General features: G+C 46.6%; 1 protein-coding gene across 9 annotated transcripts in view; it reads left to right on the top strand.

The window, feature by feature from the left end:
• The window catches only part of TET3 (tet methylcytosine dioxygenase 3), a 114,189-nt gene that overhangs the window by 52,522 nt on the left and 42,995 nt on the right, over positions 1-18,672 (top strand). For all 9 annotated transcript variants that reach the window (XM_006045955.4, XM_025260806.3, XM_044925764.2 and 6 more), the window contains one exon: positions 1,799-3,920. In XM_006045955.4, the coding sequence (XP_006046017.2) occupies positions 1,799-3,920 (2,122 nt within the window). The remainder of the gene's footprint in view (positions 1-1,798; positions 3,921-18,672) is intronic.

The following is an 18,672-nucleotide window of genomic DNA, read 5'->3' as shown; positions in this document are numbered from 1 at the left end:
GGGTCTTCTGCTCACCTCCCAAAGGCCAGTCTCAAGCCCGGCTTCCCACCACTGCTTTGGAGCCCATGATGGCTCTGTTTGACCATCTAAGGACTCGTATCATTTAACATCTGCTCAATATGCTCTATGTTCTACCTGAAGGACTAATTTGTTTAACTTTTTATTTTGATAGAATTTTAAAACTTACAGAAAAGATTAAAGAAGAGTACCCGGGACTCCCATATACCCAAATTGTTTACATTTTGTCTTATTTGCTTTATCGTTTTGTCTATGTGTGATATTTTGATATATGCATGTACTTTTTTTCTGAGCCATTTGAGATTAAATTGGAGATACCATTTGTCCCTAAATACTTCAGTGTGTATGTGTTCTAAGGACAAGGACATTCTTTTACACAATCATAGTATAATCATCATGTCAAGAACACAGAGATTGCTATGATATGTTCGTATCCACATCCATATTCAAATTTCATCCATGGCCTCAGTCATGTACTTCATAGCTGTTTTTCCCCAGTCTGTGATCATGCATTTTGCTGGGAGAGGTGTTTGCTTTTCTGATCTTTGAAACTTTTTGGAGAGAACAACCCAGATGCTTTCTAGCCTGCCCTGTGGTCTCGATTCATCTGATGTTTCCGCATGATTACGTTTAGGTTATATGTTCTGGTTGCGGGTCTGCGTGAATCTTATATCCTTCTCCTCAGTGTCATGTATCAAGAGGCACATGATGTTGGTTTGTCCCAGTATGGTGATGACTTTGATCATTTGGTAAAAGTGGTGTCCGCCAGATTTTTAAGTTGCTATTGTAACTAAGTCATTTTTAGAGAGGTGTTTTGCCAAGCTTTCATCTGCTATTCGTAGCCTCCACTGATGAGCCTCTATATCCTTTTCTAGCCTTTTCTATGTTTTATTCGCATTTTACTGTAAGGAAGAGCTTTCCCTTCCAGTGGATGAATTCATGCAGACTCACTTCTGCCTCTCTGCATTACCTTTGATTTGCTGGACTGGAGCCCCAGCCCACTTCCTCTTGTGTTCTCCCCCTTCGGTGTCCTTCGGGTGGACATCAGCTGAATAATGCTGGTTCCTGGGATTGGGCAGAAGCTTGGATCTTCTTGCCAGCAAGAACTCGCTTTTCATAGGCATGAATGGCTCGGTGTGGGGCTAAACACAGGCTGTATGGCATGATCAGAGCTTCCTCAGGCCTGGGCGGGCCTAGGAAGGCCGTCCTGTCGGCCACCTGCGCTCAGCCTGGGCTCGAGTAAGGACAGTAATAGGCCAAGGAAAGAACCATGGATCCTTCCCACGAGAAGCCATGCTGGCCCCTTGTCCAGACTGAGTTTGTTAGTCAGTGGTGCTCGTCCCCTGCCCATCACACACACACTTTGCCCTGCTGGCGCATTGTTACATGGCTGCTTAGTTGGCTTTCTCCTCCTCCTGGCAGAAGGCAGAGGTTCTGGCATCACTTTGGTCATCGTTGAAGACCTTTACATGTGTCTTCAACAGATGCTTGGTTTCCGGGGCCTTTCATCGGTGTGATCAGTGTGAGACCCAGAAAGGATCTGAGCAGCATTCAGACGTGCACGTTAGGCTCTCTTAGAGATCTGCTTCTGGGGTGCAGCCTGCTGGCAGAGGAGGTGTGGGGCGACGCACTGAGGCTCAGGCTCTGTCAGAGACAGGGAGAGTGGGCAAGGGAAGCGGGGCTAGGTGTGCCTCTCACTGGTGTGGCCAGGACAGTGCTTTCCATGAATCGTGGCTCATCTTTTTCCCTCTTCTTCCTCCTCCCCTCTCTCTCTCTTCAGACAGGCTCAGAGCTCAGCCCAGTTGATGGACCTGTTCCAGGTCAGATGGACTCAGGGCCAGTGTACCATGGGGACTCACGGCAGCTAAGCGCCTCAGGGGCGCCAGTCAATGGTGCTAGAGAACCTGCTGGACCCAGTCTACTGGGCACCGGGAGTCCTTGGCAAGCAGACCAGAAGCCCGACTGGGACACGGCCCCAGGACCAGCTCACACCGCTCGCCTGGAAGATGCCCACGATCTGGTGGCCTTTTCGGCTGTGGCCGAAGCTGTGTCCTCTTATGGAGCCCTCAGCACCCGGCTCTATGAAACCTTCAACCGTGAGATGAGTCGTGAGGCTGGGAACAACAGCAGGGGACCCAGGTCAGGGCCCGAGAGCTGCTCCGCCAGCAGTGAAGACCTAGACACGCTGCAGACGGCCCTGGCCCTCGCTCGGCATGGCATGAAACCACCCAACTGCAGCTGCGACGGCCCAGAGTGCCCTGACTACCTCGAGTGGCTGGAGGGGAAGATCAAGTCTGTGGTCGTGGAGGGAGCAGAGGAGCGGCCTAGGCTCCCAGGGACTCTGCCTTCTGGTGACGCTGGCCTCCCGGCGCCAGTCACTGGGCCACTTCTCAACTCTGAGGTCCCCCAGATGCCTCCGCTGGAGGGCCTGCCCCTGTCCCAGAGTGCCCTGAGCATCGCCAAGGAGAAGAACATCAGCCTGCAGACTGCCATTGCCATTGAGGCCCTAACACAACTCTCCTCTGCCCTCCCCCAACCTTCTCACGCCACCTCCCAGGCTTCTTGCCCCCTTCCCGAGGCCTTGTCTCCTCCTGCCCCTTTCAGATCTCCCCAGTCCTACCTCGGGGCTCCCTCGTGGCCTGTGGTCCCTCCTGAAGAGCACCCATCCTTCGCTCCTGACGGCCCTGCCTTCCCTGCAGCAACTCCAAGAACAGAGTTTCCTGAAGCCTGGGGCACCGACACCCCACCGGCAACTCCCCAGAGCTCGTGGCCCATGCCTCGCCCAAGCCCTGACCCCATGGCTGAACTGGAGCAGTTGTTGGGCAGTGCCAGCGATTACATCCAGTCAGTATTCAAGCGGCCCGAGGCCCTGCCCACCAAGCCCAAGGTCAAGGTCGAGGTGCCCTCTTCCTCCCCGTCCCCCGTTCTCCAGAGGGAGGCGCCCACACCGTCCTCGGAGCCTGACACCCACCAGAAGGCCCAGACGGCCCTGCAGCAGCACCTCCACCATAAGCGCAGTCTCTTCCTGGAACAGGCCCACGACGCCTCCCGCCCGCCGCCCTCAGAGCTTCCTGCTCCTGGCTGGTGGGCGCCACCCAGCTCACCTGCCCCTCGGCCTTCCGACAGACCACCGAAGGAGAAGAAGAAGAAGCCCCTGGCACCAGCTGGAGGTCCCGTGGGAGCCGACAGAGCTGGCCCTGGGATCAAGCCCGGTGTCCGGAAGCCCGTTCACATCAAGAAGTCCAGGCCACGAGAAGCGCAGCCCCTCTTCCCTCCTCTGCGGCAGATCGTCCTGGAAGGGCTGAGGCCCCCAGCCTCTGAGGACGTGCAGGCTCACCCACCTGCCCCCGTCCCCACCTCACAGGGCTCTGTTGTCCCCCTGCCCCCAGAACCTTCTCTTGCGCTATTTGCACCTAGTCCCTCCGGGGACAGCCTGCTGGCCCCTACTCAGGAAATGAGGTCTCCCAGCCCCGTGGCAGCCCTGCAGCCAGGCTCCACTGGCCCTCTTCCCCCTGCTGATGACAAGCTGGAAGAGCTCATCCGGCAGTTTGAGGCTGAATTTGGGGATAGCTTTGGGCTTCCTGGCCCCCCGTCTGTGCCCATTCAGGACCCTGAGAACCAGCCAACTTGTCTCCCAGCCCCCGAGAGCCCTTTTGCTACCCGCTCTCCCAAGCAAATCAAGATCGAATCTTCAGGGGCTGTGACTGTGCTCTCAACCACCTGCTTCCATTCAGAGGAGGGAGGCCAGGAGGCCACACCCACCAAGGCCGAGAACCCACTCACACCCACCCTCAGTGGCTTCCTGGAGTCACCTCTTAAGTACCTGGACACACCCACCAAGAGTCTGCTGGACACACCCGCCAAGAGAGCCCAGGCCGAGTTCCCCACCTGTGATTGTGTGGGTAAGTCCTTCAGGCTGTCAGGGAAGGGCAAGGGGATGAGGCCTGGTGGGCTTGGATTTCTAGGCTCTGACTTTGATTTGGGAAACATTTGCTGTGTGCCGGCCACCACACTGGGCCCTGCGGGCACAGAAGTGAGCTCGCAGGCTAGTGGAGAAGACGTTGAAGGAAAGTGGTGGTGATGCTGTGTGGTGTATCGTGAGTCAGTGGTGGTACTGTCGTACAGATTGAGGTGAAGGCATCGTGGAAGCCTTCCTGTGGGAGGCGGTCCTTGTGCTGAGGCCTGCAGGGCTGTCCGGTGGAAGGAAGATGTGCTGAGAAGAGGGAATAGCTTGGGCAACTGCTAGGTGGCCATGACAGGGTAGGGCCTATTTCGATGGCTCTTGGCCTGGAAAGCAAAAGGGGAGGAGTCTGTGTGGGGATGAATGAAAGGCGGCTTGAGAAGCAGGCAGGGACCAGGTCTTGCATGCAGGGCGCAGGGAGCCACGCTTGGGAGTTTGGCTTGATCTTACTGGTAATATGTAATGAGCTCCTGAGGGTTTTAAAGCACCAATCATCAGCTTGTGCTTCTGAAAGACTATTCTGGCTTGTGGGGAGGAAAGACGGGTGGGGGAGCCTGTAAGAAAGGTATTATTGTGAGCCAGGCCTGAACTGAAACAGTAGGTAGGGAGAGGCTGCAGAGCTAGTGGCCTCTGAGGAGGGGGCTGTGGGGATGTGGACAGCTCAGGTCTCTGGCTCGGTGGCAGTGAGCACTGAGAACGCACGAAGAAGTGGCGAGTTCTGTTTGGACAGCCTGAGTTGAAGGGCAGAGAGACTGTAGATCGGGCCCTGAGTTATACATTTGGGCGTAGTTAATTTCAGGTGATGGTTGAAGCCCTGGTGTGGATAAGAGCACTGAGGAATTGGGTCTGTTTCTGAGCCTTGCCTTCTGGAAGAGAAGCAGGGCACCGGGCCTCTGGAAGGCTGTTCTGGGGACTTTGCTGTCTCGGGGGAGGTCATGGATGCCTCAGGAAACTCCAGGTCCACTCTAGAAGGTGGATCTCTGCTACTTACTGAGCATTCGTAAAAGATGTGCACATTTCAGATGTTGGCCAAAAAACGCATTGATACTGATGATGAGCATGTTGAATTGTTGTGATTTTATGATACACTAATAGATCTTATGAGAAGCCTGTCTTCTCTGCTTGTTTAAATACACTATAATGTTTGGTCAGTTGTGTGATTTGTTGGCCTATTGTATCCCAGTTGATAAGGAGAAGCTGGGCTGCCCTGCCTGCTCCAGCTATCCCAGACTCCTGGGGTACAAGACAGTGAGTGGGGCTGGCGACAAAGAATCTCTTGGAGAACAAGGAAAAGTTGGCCTCGGTGCTTCCATCCAGGGGTGAACAGATGTGTAGCATCCTGCCAAAGGCTCACAAACGTGCTCTGAGATTGTGGTTTCCACTGAGGGCCCACCCTCTGCATTATTGGGTCTACTAATGATGTGACTTTGAGGGCCCCTTATTTCCCAGCATTTGGGGGAGACTTGTTCTGATCATAGGACTTGGGGGACCCCCTTTCGCTCTTCATGTTTGTAGATGTCTGGCCTGTCTTCCTTGTGTTTAGGGCTGCATTTGCTGTTTCTCCTCCTCCATGGAAGGAAATAGTCTTATATAGGGCTGAGGACATAGTTGATCCATGATAAATATTTAATTGTGGAATTCAATGATACAGATATTGGGATGAAATACTGTGTTTGGTCAAACTAATTTTTTTAAACTTGAATTTTAATCCCATCACTTCCATATGCCTAAAATGAAGGGGATAGCAGTGCCTGGTCACCAGGGTTTATCTGAACATTAAATTAGTTAATACAGGTAAAGCACTTAGGACTGTGTCTAGCATGTAAGAAGCACTTACAAGAAGAGTGCTTAGCTATTATCAATCCTATCAAGTGCAAAAAAGCAAGAAAAGGATGTAAAAACATAAATATTATGAAGGAAAAAAAGTGTTGGCTGTTACTTTATTGATCAGTCATTTATTGTTTACCTAACCCAGTCCTAGTGACCAATATGATAAAACGTAAGAGAAATGGTTTACCTTCTAAGGACATCCTGGTTTGCTTAAAGAGACAATGTAAACAGTGAAATACCCGGTGGCCCAGTCAGCAGGTATGTGCCCAGTGCCTGTGCTGTTATATGGAAGCGGTTGCACTGCCATAGCGCTCTGAAACACCAGGCTTGCGTGTCATCAAGGGGGCAGTGCTTTTAGGAAGCTAGTGTTCGGAGCTGGGTTTTGAAGACTGTAGTGAACAAAGGTGGGGCAACGTGAGAAGGCAGCCACCCTCGCCCGAGGAATTCCCCAGGAATTCGTGAGCGTGGTTAAGGAGCACCCTCAGGGTGCTGCTGCATTTCTTAGGCCAGAGGAGCCCCCCAGTGGATAGGACAAGATTCAGCTTGGAGCTCCCGAGCGAAAGCAGGGGCAGTAGAGAGTCAGCGTCAGAGAAATCCAGTGTGGCCGTGGTGGCAGCCTGTTGCCAGGCAGGGTTGGGGGTGGCAGGGGCAGTGGGCAGGAGGGAAGGGGAGCACCAGCACTGGTTCTTGTTGCTCCAGTTTGTATTTTATTTACATGCTGCTGCTGCTGCTGCTAAGTCGCTTCAGTCATGTCCGACTCGGTGCGACCTCATAGACGGCAGCCCACCAGGCTCCCCCGTCCCTGGGATTCTCCAGGCAAGAACACTGGAGTGGGTTGCCATTGCCTTCTCCAATGCATGAAAGTGAAAAGTGAAAGTGAAGTTGCTCAGTCGTGTCCGACTCTTAGGGACCCCATGGACTGCAGCCCACCAGGCTCCTGTGTCCAAGGGATTCTCCAGGCAAGAGTACTGGAGTGGGGTGCCATTGCCTTCTCTATTTGTATGCTATCTAATGCTAAACAAACAATTAGAACCAAACCCACCTTGTGGTGTTAAATGTTAATTTGTGGAAAAATGCTAACAATGAAAACCGCAGATACAAAGAATATTTAAATGATCAGCTCACCTAGGGTTAAAACAAGAATAGAGGGGACTTCCCTGGAGATCCAATGGCTAAAATTCCATGTTCCCAATGCAAGGGGCCTGGGTTCAATCCCTGGTCAAGGAACTAGATCCCATGTGCTGCTACTAAAGATCCTGCATGTCACAGCTAAGACCCGGCACAGCCAAATAAATAAATTTTTTTTAATTTTATTTTTAAACTTTACAAAATTGTATTAGTTTTGCCAAATATCAAAATGAATCCGCCACAGGTATACATGTGTTCCCCATCCTGAACCCTCCTCCCTCCTCCCTCCCCATTCCATCCCTCTGGGTCGTCCCAGTGCACCAGCCCCAAGCACCCAGTATCGTGCATCAAACCTGGACTGGCAACTCGTTTCATACATGATATTTTACATGTTTCAATGCCATTCTCCCAAATCTTCCCACCCTCTCCCTCTCCCACAGAGTCCATAAGACTGTTCTATACATCAGTGTCTCTTTTGCTGTCTCGTACGCAGGGTTATTGTTACCATCATTCTAAATTCCATATATATGCGTTAGTATACTGTAGTGGTGTTCTTCTTTCTGGCTTACTTCACTCTGTATAATAGGCTCCAGTTTCATCCACCTCATTAGAACTGATTCAAATGTAAAAATAGAGAAAAGTCTAGGAAGAAATACATCAACAGTGGGATTAAAATTCAAGTTTAAAAAAATCAGTTTGACCAAACATGATATCTCATCCCAATATCTGTATCATTGAATTCCACAATTAAAATATTTATTATGGATCAGCTATGTCCTCAGCCCCATATAAGAATATTTCCTTCCCTGGAGGAGGAGAAACAGCAAATGAGGCCCTAAACACAAGGAAGACAGATCAGATATCTACAAACATGTAGAGAGAAAGGGAGGGGCCCCCAATGCCTACGATCAGAACAAGTCTCCCCCAGATGCTGGGAAATAAGGGGCCCTCAAAGTCACTTCTGGTCAGACTGTGGGGGTCTTTTCTCTCATTTGTTTTCTGACTTTTCTGTAATGAAATATGTATTTTATAACCAAGAAATATTTTTGAAAATGCCTCCTCCTAGAAGTGGCCCAGAGGATGGATTGGTGAAGAGTGATAACCCTGTGGCAGGAGACCAGTTAGGAAGCTGTTGAGAATAACAATAAGAACTACAGCAGTAGCAATAAAGTAGTAGAGGAAAAGCTCGCTCTCTTCCAGGCACTGTGCCAAGTACGGCTTTGCAGGCACTGCCTCATTTCATCCTCTATAACATCTACATGAGACAGATACTATCAGTAGTTCCATCATAATGATGTGTTTTCATTTCTTGATGTTTCCTGCTTTCTTGCAAAATCAGATTCAATGACTTTTCCAAGTCAAAGAGCTAGCACGGTGGAAGTAAGATTTGAACCTAGGCAGCCGGACCACTGTGATTTACTGTGATTAAAATTGTGTCACTGGGAAATAAGTCCAACTAAAATAGTGGTGTTAGAAATGGAGAGGGCCGAAGAAGGAAGGAGTCACTTGGAAACAGTTTCTGGAGGTGCCGAGGTTTTTGTTCAAGTCTGGACAGGTGGTTTGGCAGAATTCAGCTGGTGTGGCGGAATTTATCTCGGTGAACTCAAGCCTGGGACAAGGGTTAGGAATGAAGCTTGTTCACTCTGGAATTAATGTCAGGTGGGAACCATCTCATATTCCAGAAACTCAGCCTCTCAACAGTGGTATGTAGAAAGGTGCAGATTGCAGGAAGCATTTTCTGTAGAAGTGCCAGTGAAATTTGGGGATGTCATTTAGCTCTCATAACAGACAATTTACGTATGGGAACAACTTTATAAAAACACGAAAAGGTCTTAGAGCATAGCAAAAGAAACCTAATGTTCAAGCTCAGTGGTGATTTTTGCTAAATAAGCATCTTTGGCCCATATGGGCACCACTAGGTAACCAGTAAGCCAAGCACCAAGAGCATCGCTTTGCACTTGTATGGAGATTACAGGTTTTCTGAAGGCGTGGCTGGGATTCATCTCTACTTGTTCTCTGAATCTTGAAATATTGCATTTAAAGGTACCTGTTGGGGCTTCAAAAAAAATAAATTTAAAAGACCTGAAAGGAAATGCTTTACTCCAAAAGGTAGTATGATATGTACAGACTTGGGAAAACATGGCCCAAATTGAAGTTCTGTATTGAAATACTGGGAGAAGAGAGCATTGATGCATTTGTAGTATTTGGGAGCACACACCAGAGACTCTTCTAACCACCACCTCACCTTCCTGTGACACTCCTGTCAGAGGCAGGATGGTGTACTGCAGTGACTGTTGGCTAGGCCCTTTATCTATTTCACCTGTTCTCAGAAATGGGGACATTCCCAGGACAGGGAATGCGTCCAGACGATGTTTTTGTGGGGAAAGCATTCTTGGAGGTTATCCGCTCATCATTTTATAGATAAGGAGACAGGTCCATGTCAGCTTCCACATCTGTCCTGCTGTCTGCGAGGAGCAGTCCTCAGGTAGCTGGGGACATATAATGACAGTGAAAGCAGGAAGTTGAGACAGATGTTAGAGGTTGTTTTCATAGGAATGCTGTGTTTTGTTCAGTTGATTATCTTGGCCTAAAGTAATAGCCAAAGATCAATACGAGAAAAACATCTCCTTGGCTTCCCTGGTGGCTTAGTGGTAGAGAGTCCACTTGCTGATGCCTGAGATACAGGTTTGATCCCTGGTCTGGGGAGATCTCACATGCCCCAGAGCAACTAAGCCCGTGTACCACAATTCGGGAGCCTGGAAACCCTAGAGCCCGTGCTCTGCAACGAGAGAAACCACCTCAATGACACGTCCGCGCGCCACAACTGGAGAGCAGCCCCTGCTCACAGCAACTAGAGAAAAGCCTGCAAGGCAGCGAAGACCCAGCACAGCCACAGATAAATAAATAAAAAGGAAAGCTTCTGCTTTGCCTGGAACATGGTAGAAGTTTGGATGAGGGGGGAACGTTGTCCTGCAGATGTGGCTGATCGCAGTATCCACGGGGTGACTTCAGGTGAACCACAGTTTTGAATGGGAGACACAGAAACTTATCTCTGTCTACAGTGAAGTCTATTTCCTGTAAGTTTTTTGCTGCATCAGGTCTCAGCTGCGGCACGGGGGAATCTCCGTTGCTTCGTGTGGGAGCTTTCCTTGCGGCACACAGATGCTAGAGCTGTGGCGCATGCGCTCATGCAGTGCGAGGTCTTAGTTGCTCTGCAGCTTGTGGCGTCTTAGTTCCCGGACCAGGGAGTGAGCTCGTGTCTCCTGCATTGCAAGGCAGATTCCCAACCATTGGACTACTAGGGAAGTCCCAATTTCCTATGGGTTTTATGAGAATAGTTTCCTTCTTTGTATGAAGTTTGATATGAAAAAGAACTTCATCTCTTTTAAAGGTCTTCCCTGGTGGTTCAGATAGTAAAGAATCTGTCTGCAATGTGGGAAACCTGGGTTCAATCACTGGGTAAGGAAGATCCCTTGGAGAAGGAAATGGCAACCCCCTCCAGTATTCTTGCTTGGAGAATTCCATGGACAGAGGAGCCATGGGGTCTTTCACTTTTTCCTCTTTTTTGGCAATAGAATATTTGTATACCAGTATATTGGAGAAGGCACTGGCAACCCACTCCAGTACTCTTGCCTGGAAAATCCCATGGACGGAGGAGCCTGGTGGGCTGCAGTCCATGAGGTCGCTAAGAGTTGGACATGACCTAGAGACTTCACTTTCACTTTTCACTTTCATGCATTGGAGAAGGAAATGGCAACCCACTCCAGTGTTCTTGCCTGGAGAATCCCAGGGACGGGGGAGCCTGGTGGGCTGCCGTCTATGGGGTTACACAGAGTCGGACACGACTGATGTGACTTAGCAGCAGCAGCATACCACTATATAGTGGGGGATCTGACTGTATGGTGGGTCAGAGGGACTCAGAAAGAACTTCTGGATGAAGTTTTGTCTTATCTGAGTTTTAAAGGATATGTAGAAGTTTAGTAGATTAATAGGGAGAAGGTAGAGTGTTCTGGGCAGAGGGACATAAAGATTATAGAGATGAAAAACCACATGAAGATATGGAGATGAGAAAGCATGGAGAAATACAAGTAGTTCTGGTATGACTGGTGTGTTAGGCGAAAGATTGGGCGTGGCTGGAAAGGAGAGTTTCAGGGGAAGAGGGGATGATACCAAAGGCAGAGAAACCAGTTTGCAAGCCCAGGCAAGAAATAATGTGTGCCTAAAGTAAGAATGGGACTTCCCTGGTGGCTCAGATGGTAAAGCATCTGCCTACAATGTGGGAGACCCAGGTTCGATCCCTGGGTTGGGAAGATCCTCTGGAGAAGGAAATGGCAATCCACTCCAGTACTCTTGACTGGAAAATCCCACGGATGGCGGAGCGTTGTAGCCTACAGTCCATGGGGTCGCAAACGACTGAGCGACGTCACTTTGACTTTCAAAGTAAGACTGACATTGAGTAGGAGGGAGGAAGAGGAGGGGTGGATAAAAGAAAGAATAAGGATAATTAACTGGTTCAGTGACCTGTTGAATGTAGAAGTAAAGAAGCAGTCACAGATGACTCCTGAGGTTCCAGGTGGATGACTGGGTGATGGTGGAGCCGTTCCCCAGGATCTGACGTACCGGCAGGGAAGCAAGTTTGGGCATCTGCCTTTGTGATGTCTGTGGGACCGGCAGGGCTGCACTTAGTTGGATCTGTGAATTGGAAGTTCTTCAGCTTCCAGTGATGGTAGTTGAAGTCGCAATTATAGACATTTCACCAGGCTGACTATGTAGCTCAAGAACGGAGGATACTAGCTTTCATGGCAGAGAATCTCACCCAGGATGCCCTGAGGGAAGAGTGGAAGAGATGTGGGAAGTCTAATTGAGGAGGGGATAGGTTAGAACAAACATAGTTTTGGAGAGCTAACAGCATCCCTGCTGAAGATGGGTCAAGATTTAATGCCAGGTTCTTCTTTGTCTTACATGATTTGTCGTTAAATATGCACGCTCATCTTTTCAGTTAAATCCCAGGTTCCTTAAGAACAGGAACTGGACGTTATATTTCTAAAGCATCTAGACTGCTGCTGATTTTATGGTGGCGCTCCACATATTTTGTGGTCAACTTTTACCTCTATATTAAGTTCTACAAAGATAGCAGATAGATTTGGGCATGATCTTACCTTTAATCTTTATCATCAGCGAGTGTGCCCATCGTTACGGAAGCATGTCTGTCTGCTACCAGCAGGCCCGGTTTGCTGCTCATGGATTCACAGGCAGATGACCGAGGTTTTAGTTTTAAAAAAGTTCGTCTGGCACCCCTGATCCAGGATGGAGCCCAACCATCTGCCTGTGAGGATTTGTAATTACCAGGAGGCAACGTTTAGCAGTTACTGGTTTTCATGCAAATGGAGTTAGTTCCATAAACTTAAGGTGTTTGGCTTTCTGTCTACTAAAATTACATCAGGAAGCTGAAGCGTTACATAGGATTGCTTGGGAAAAGATGGGTACAATAAAACCTTTGTGTGATCTTGACACCTATGCATTAGTTATCAACCGTCTTCAGTGTTGTAAAGAAAAGAAATGCCTGTGCCTGTGTCTATACATGGCTATGAGGTTCCCCAGTGGAAGAGTGTGGGTGCCCTGATCTCTGTTGTAGAGTGGGGTAGAGAAGGTAGAAGGTTCTTTTAGAATTTAAGGACTCTTTCTGTTAGGCAGTACTGAGTAGTTTCTTGTGTTTAATCTCTCTTCCTGATAGCACAAAGGATACATTACAGTCTTTCCCCAGCCTTGTGCAAAAGTGGAACAGAGCATATTTTTCTATTTTGAGAATAAAATTAAGTGCACAGGGCAAAAAAAAAAAAAAAGCGCACCCAGAGCCACATAACTAGCATATTCTTGAAAATTGGATTTTGCTCTCCTGAGCTCTACCCCAGAGCTTTCCATTGTGTATTTTAGGGAAAAACATCATTTCTCTCACTGCTCAAAGCGAGACATAAGAGATTTTACTTTAAGAAGAGTTGAGCCATTTCCTTGCCCTGTCACTTTAACTCTATGAAGAAGGAAGAAATACTACACTGGGCACTAAAAGGAAAAATGATGACTTAATAGCAAGGTAGTCAAATATTCCTTTTCTGAAATGTGGTGAAAGGAACCAAGACAAACAAAAATAGAAGAGAAAATTTTATCAACTGAAATCTGAAAATGGTCCCAATCTTAAACTATGAATTCCAAGGGCTATCTGCCAGCTGACAATCAATCTGAATGGAAATAATGATGACACGAGGTGTATACAACTCCCAGTGTCGGGGAAAAAAGAGTGGAGGGTTAGAAGGACTCCACAGCTTGCAAGGATGGTCTGGAGACCACCCATCTAGAAGGCGTGGACTTAGGGAAGTCGGGAATGCAGATAGGCTCCATTTCCTAGTCTATTCCAGTTTCTGATGGGGTTAAGGTCTGGGGTGAGGATGGTTGGCTGGAGAGTTGAGGAACCATATCTTAGGAGCCAGCCTTGTAGCCCAGAGCCAGCAGCACCAAACAAAGGCCATTGTGCAGAGAAAAATATTTGCTGAACCACCTAACCAACCATAGGAGTTTATCTTAACTTGATCAGAGTGACCAGTCCAGTCCTGAAAATAAACCAGAATCTTAGCATCAGACCAGAGCACAGCCCAAGCCTCCACCCCAAGACATACGTACAGATTGAGAGGCATTGGCCCCAGTGGACAGAGCGCATAGAGGTGAAATTTCCCAGTTGCAGCTGTTCACAGCCAGATCCAGATCCTCCTGGGCTGCTGAATTTTTGAGCTAATAATTGAAACCTCTGCAACATCTAATTCTCCAAGCTTAGTTTCTAAGGGAAGAATTTGAGTTAGTATCCAGGTAAATACAGAAGAATAAGGAGATTCTACCCATTCTGCTTTTAGGCAAATGAGTCTAGACTGGTGACTTTCAACTGAGTGTGTTTTACCTCCTTTTTACCCCAGGGCACACCTGGCAATGTCTGAGGACAGGTTTGGTTATCACAACCAGTGTGGTTCTACTGGCCTCTAGCGGACAGAGGCCAGGGATGCTGTTAAACATGCTACAATGCACAAAACAGCCACCCCCACCTCCTGCCCCTCAACGAAGAATTATCTAGTCAAGTGTCAGTAGAGCCAAGGCTGAGAAGGCCAGGAGGTAAACTTCCTCCATTGAATGAGTAATTAATAAGTAAAAAATCCAATATGTAACCCATTCAGATTCTGTAGGGTGAAGTGGAAAGATTAAATATAATATTCAAATAAAGACTTATATGAGGAAATAAGAGTTTGAAAACTGATTTATACCTTCAGGGAAGTTCATTGTGAAACCAGAAATGAAAGATGAGCTTCTAGATTAAAATTACAAGGAAGTCACAAGAGGAATGGATTAAACTGTGCAAGAAGCATGCTGTTTCACAGAGCACTTAGAATACACTGGAAGTGGCAAAAAGCAGAATCAGTTAAAAAGCAAATCAGTGAGGAAGAGGGACAGGCTTGAAAGATCACTCAAAGTGAGAGTAGAGAATAGAAATGGACAGAATCAGAGTGGAGATAGGGGATACAGAAGAGAGACGGAAGGGAGCCTCTACACAGACTAGTTCTGTCAGGAATATTGGGAACATTTGCTGCTGTTCCCAACGAAATCATGGAACAAATTGAACAAAGGCAGGAGTCAAAGATAAAATAGAAAATGTTTTTGAAATGAAAGAAAAAAAAATCAACAAGTAATAATCTAGATGAGTTTCAAGATGAATTTCAAGGATGATGGATTTCCTACTAATAAATTAACCAAAAATTAAGTTGGTTATACATACTTGGTTTTTAAAGATATACTTTTTAAATGATCCTGTGATCCCACTCATGGGCATGTATCCAGAGAAAAACACGATCCAAAAGGATACATGCACTGCAGTGTTCATTGCAGCGCTGTTTACAACAGCCAAGACATGGAAGCAGAGTAAGTGTCCATTGACAGAGGAATGGATAAAGATGTGGTACATATATACAGGGAAGTATTACTCAGCCATTAAAAGGATGAAATACCATTCGCAAAAACACGGATGGACCTAAAGATTGCCACACTGAGTGAAGTAAGTCATATAGAGAGGGAGAAATACCCCTTATATGTGGAATCTAAAAAGAAATAATGCAAATGAACTTACAAAAATAGAGACTCACAGACTTAGAGAATGAACTTATGGTTGTCAGGGTTGGGGGGGAGGGATAGTTAGGAAGGTCGAGATGGATATGTACACCATTACTATTAATATATTTAAAGTGGATAACCAACAAGGATCTACTATATAGCATGTGGAACTCTGCTCAGTGTTACGTGGCAGCCTGGATGGGAGGGGAGTTTGGGGGAGAAAACATTCTCTTAATTGAAACATATATAGGAAGATATATAAATCTTAAGCATACCTCGGAGATACTGCAGATTTGGTTCCAGACCACTGGAATAAAGTGAGTATCACATTAAAGTGAGTCCCATGGAATCTTTGGTTTCCCAGGGCATATAAAACTTATGTTTGCACTATACTATAGTCTGTTAGGGGTGTAATAGCATTATATATATATATATATATATATATATATATATATATATATATATAAATAAAATATACATACCTTAATTAAAAATACTTTATTGATAAAAATGCTAAACATCATCTGAGCCTTCAGTGAGTTGTAATCTTTTTGAAACAGTAGCATCAAAGATCACAGATTACCGTAACATATAAAATAATGAAAAAGTTTGACCTATTGTGAGAATTACCAAAATTCAAAGGAAAGCAAATGCTGTTGGAAAAATTGTACTGATAGACTTGCTCATCTTAAGTTTGCAAGAAAGCTTCAGTTTGTTAAAAAAAAAAACAACAACAGTATCTGTGAAGCACAATAAAATGAGGAATGCCTATACAGCTTTACAAAAAGCATGCATTTGTGTAACCACATCAAGATCAAGAAACAGAACTTTATTATTTCCCTGGTGGAACAGTGGATAATAATCTGCCTGACAGTGCAGGGGACATGGATTCAGTTCCTTGTCCGGGGAGATTCCACATGTCACAGAGCAACTGAGCCCATGAGCCACAACTGCGGAAGTCCACGTACCCTAGAGCCAGCAGGCTGCAATTGCTGAAGCCTGTGTGCCTAGAGCCTGTGCTCCAGGAGAAACCACTGCAGTGAGAAGGCTGCACACTGCAGCACAGAGTAGCCCCCACTCACGCAACTAGAGAAAGCTCGTGTGTAGCAACTAAGACCCAGTGCAGCCAAAAATATAAATATTTTTTTTAAAGTGGAGTAATCTCAGCGAGGTTTTCTTTTTTTTAAATAATTTTGTTTATTTTGGACTGTGCTGGGTCTTGGTTGCCGAACACGGGCTTTTCTCTAGTTGCAGTGAGCAGGGGCTACTCCCAGTTGCAACACGCAGGCTTCTCATTGTGGTGGCTTCTCGTTGCAGAGCACGGGCCCTAGGGTACTCAGGCTTCAGTAGTTGCTGCATGCGGGCTCAATAGTTGTGACTCGCAGGCTCCAGAGCACAGGCTCAGTAGCTGAGGTACACAGGCTTAGTTACTCTGAGGCATGGGAGATCTTCCCAGATCAAGGATAGAACTCATATCTTCTGTATTGGCAGCCAGATTCTTTTTAAAAAAATACTTTTGAGGGTTTCCCTGGTGGCTCAGTAATAAAGAATCCGCCTGCCAGTGCAGGGAACACAGGTTCGATCCCAGGTCTGGGAAGACCCCACATGCCTTGGAGCAGCTAAGCCTGTGCACCACACTACGGAGCCCGTGCGCTGCAGCTTCTGAAACCCAAGTATATAGAGCTTGTGCTGCACAAGAGAAGCCACCACAATGAGAAGCCCGTGTACCGCAACGAAGAGTAGCCCCCGCTCGCCGCAACTAGAGAAAGCCCACGCAAAGCAGTGAAGACCCAGTGCAGCCAAAAATAAATGTTTGTTGTTTTTTTTTTTAAAGAAACAGAACTTTACCAGCACATCAGAAACCTCTGTATACCCCTCCCTAGTCACTTAACAATCCATTCCAGTGTTCTTGCCTGGAAAATCCCAGGGACAGGGGAGCCTGGTGAGCTGCCGTCTATGGGGTCGCACAGAGTCGGACACGACTGAAGCGAATTAGCAGCAGCAGTCACTTAACACCTGGCTCCCTAAATCAAACTTTGGCCTACAGACCAATTCTGGCTTACAGCTGTGAGCTAAAAACAGGTTTTTTTAAAAAATGTTTTTATATTGTTTTTTAAAATCAAAAGAAGATAGTACTTCATGACTCATGAAAATTATGTGATCAGATTTCAATGTCCGTGAAGTCTTAATGAAACACAGTCATGCTCATTTGCTATGTTCTGTCTGTGGCTGCTTTTGCACTGCTGCTAAGCCGCTTCAGTTGTGTCCGACTCTGAGCGACCCCATAGATGGCAGCCCACCAGGCTCCTCCAACCCTGGAGGAGCAGGGTTGGAGGCAAGATTCTCCAGGCAAGAATACTGGAGTGGGTTGCCATTTCCTTCTCCAGTGCATGCACGCATGCTAAGTTGCTTCAGTCGTGTACGACTCTGTGCAACCCTATGGACAGCAGCCCACCAGGCTCCTCTGTCCACAGGATTCTCTAGGCAAGAACACTGGAGTGGGTTGCCATTTCCTTCTCCAGCTTTTGCACTGCATTAGCAAAAATGAATAGTGGCTGTAGAGACTGCACGCCCTGCAAAAGCCTTGAATGTTTGCCATCTGGCCCTTAACATAAAAAGTCTGCTGACTCCTGTCCTAAGGTAACTTACTCTTCTAACCACATTGATCAGTTTTGCCTGTTCTTAAACTTCATATGTATGTATGCTTTTATATTCTGGCTTGCTTTGTTCAGTGTTTGTGAGGTTCATCTGTGTTGTGTGTAGCAACAGCTCATTGCTATATAGTATTCCATTTTATGAATATACCACCATTAATCCATTAGATGGTTGATAGTCTTTTGGGTTGTTTCCACTTGGGGGTTATTATGAGTCATGCTGCTATAAGACATTCTTATATACATCCCTTGGTACATGCATGTGTACACTTATATGCTACTGTTGGGTGTATATCTAGGACTGCAATTGTATGTGTTCAGCTTTAGGAGGTACTGTCTGTTTTCCAAAGTGGTTGTAGTAGTTTAAACTCCCACCAGTAGTACTTCTCATCTAAACCAGCAAATGGTATCAATAGGCTTTCTGCCACTGTGGTAGGTGTATACTCATATCTCGTTGTGCCTTTAATTTGCATTTCCCTCATGATTAATGTATGTCCTCTTTTGTAAAGTTCAAGCCATTTGCCCATTTCTGTCGTGTTTCTTTTTTTTATTGATCAGTAAGCATTCTTTTTTCTGGATATGAGTTCTTTGTTGGATGTATGAATTCCATTTCTTGGGATATTGAGATTAAATGTTTGACTTAAGAATTCTGTGCCCAGTAAAGTTGCCATTCATGTGTAAAGGCTTCATAAAAACATTTCCAAACATGTTAGAACTCAAAATTTTTTGGAGGTGAATCAAATAAGTAGCAAATCAGGGAAGTGTGATCTGTGGTATGAAGGGGCTGGCAGTGAACACTAAATGTATTGTTTTTCTGAAACAAAAGGTAATGTATTTATTTACACTATACTTGAACTTTGTTTTATATTAAATATATCTTTTATAATAGAGGGGGGAAATATGTTCACAACGATACCAACAAAAAGCAGGAGGTAA

This window comes from Bubalus bubalis, chromosome 12 (genome assembly GCF_019923935.1).
Source record: "Bubalus bubalis isolate 160015118507 breed Murrah chromosome 12, NDDB_SH_1, whole genome shotgun sequence".
Lineage (NCBI taxonomy): Eukaryota > Metazoa > Chordata > Mammalia > Artiodactyla > Bovidae > Bubalus > Bubalus bubalis.
The sequence above is the reverse complement of the archived record's forward strand: the minus strand, read 5'-3'. Positions and strand labels throughout refer to the sequence as shown.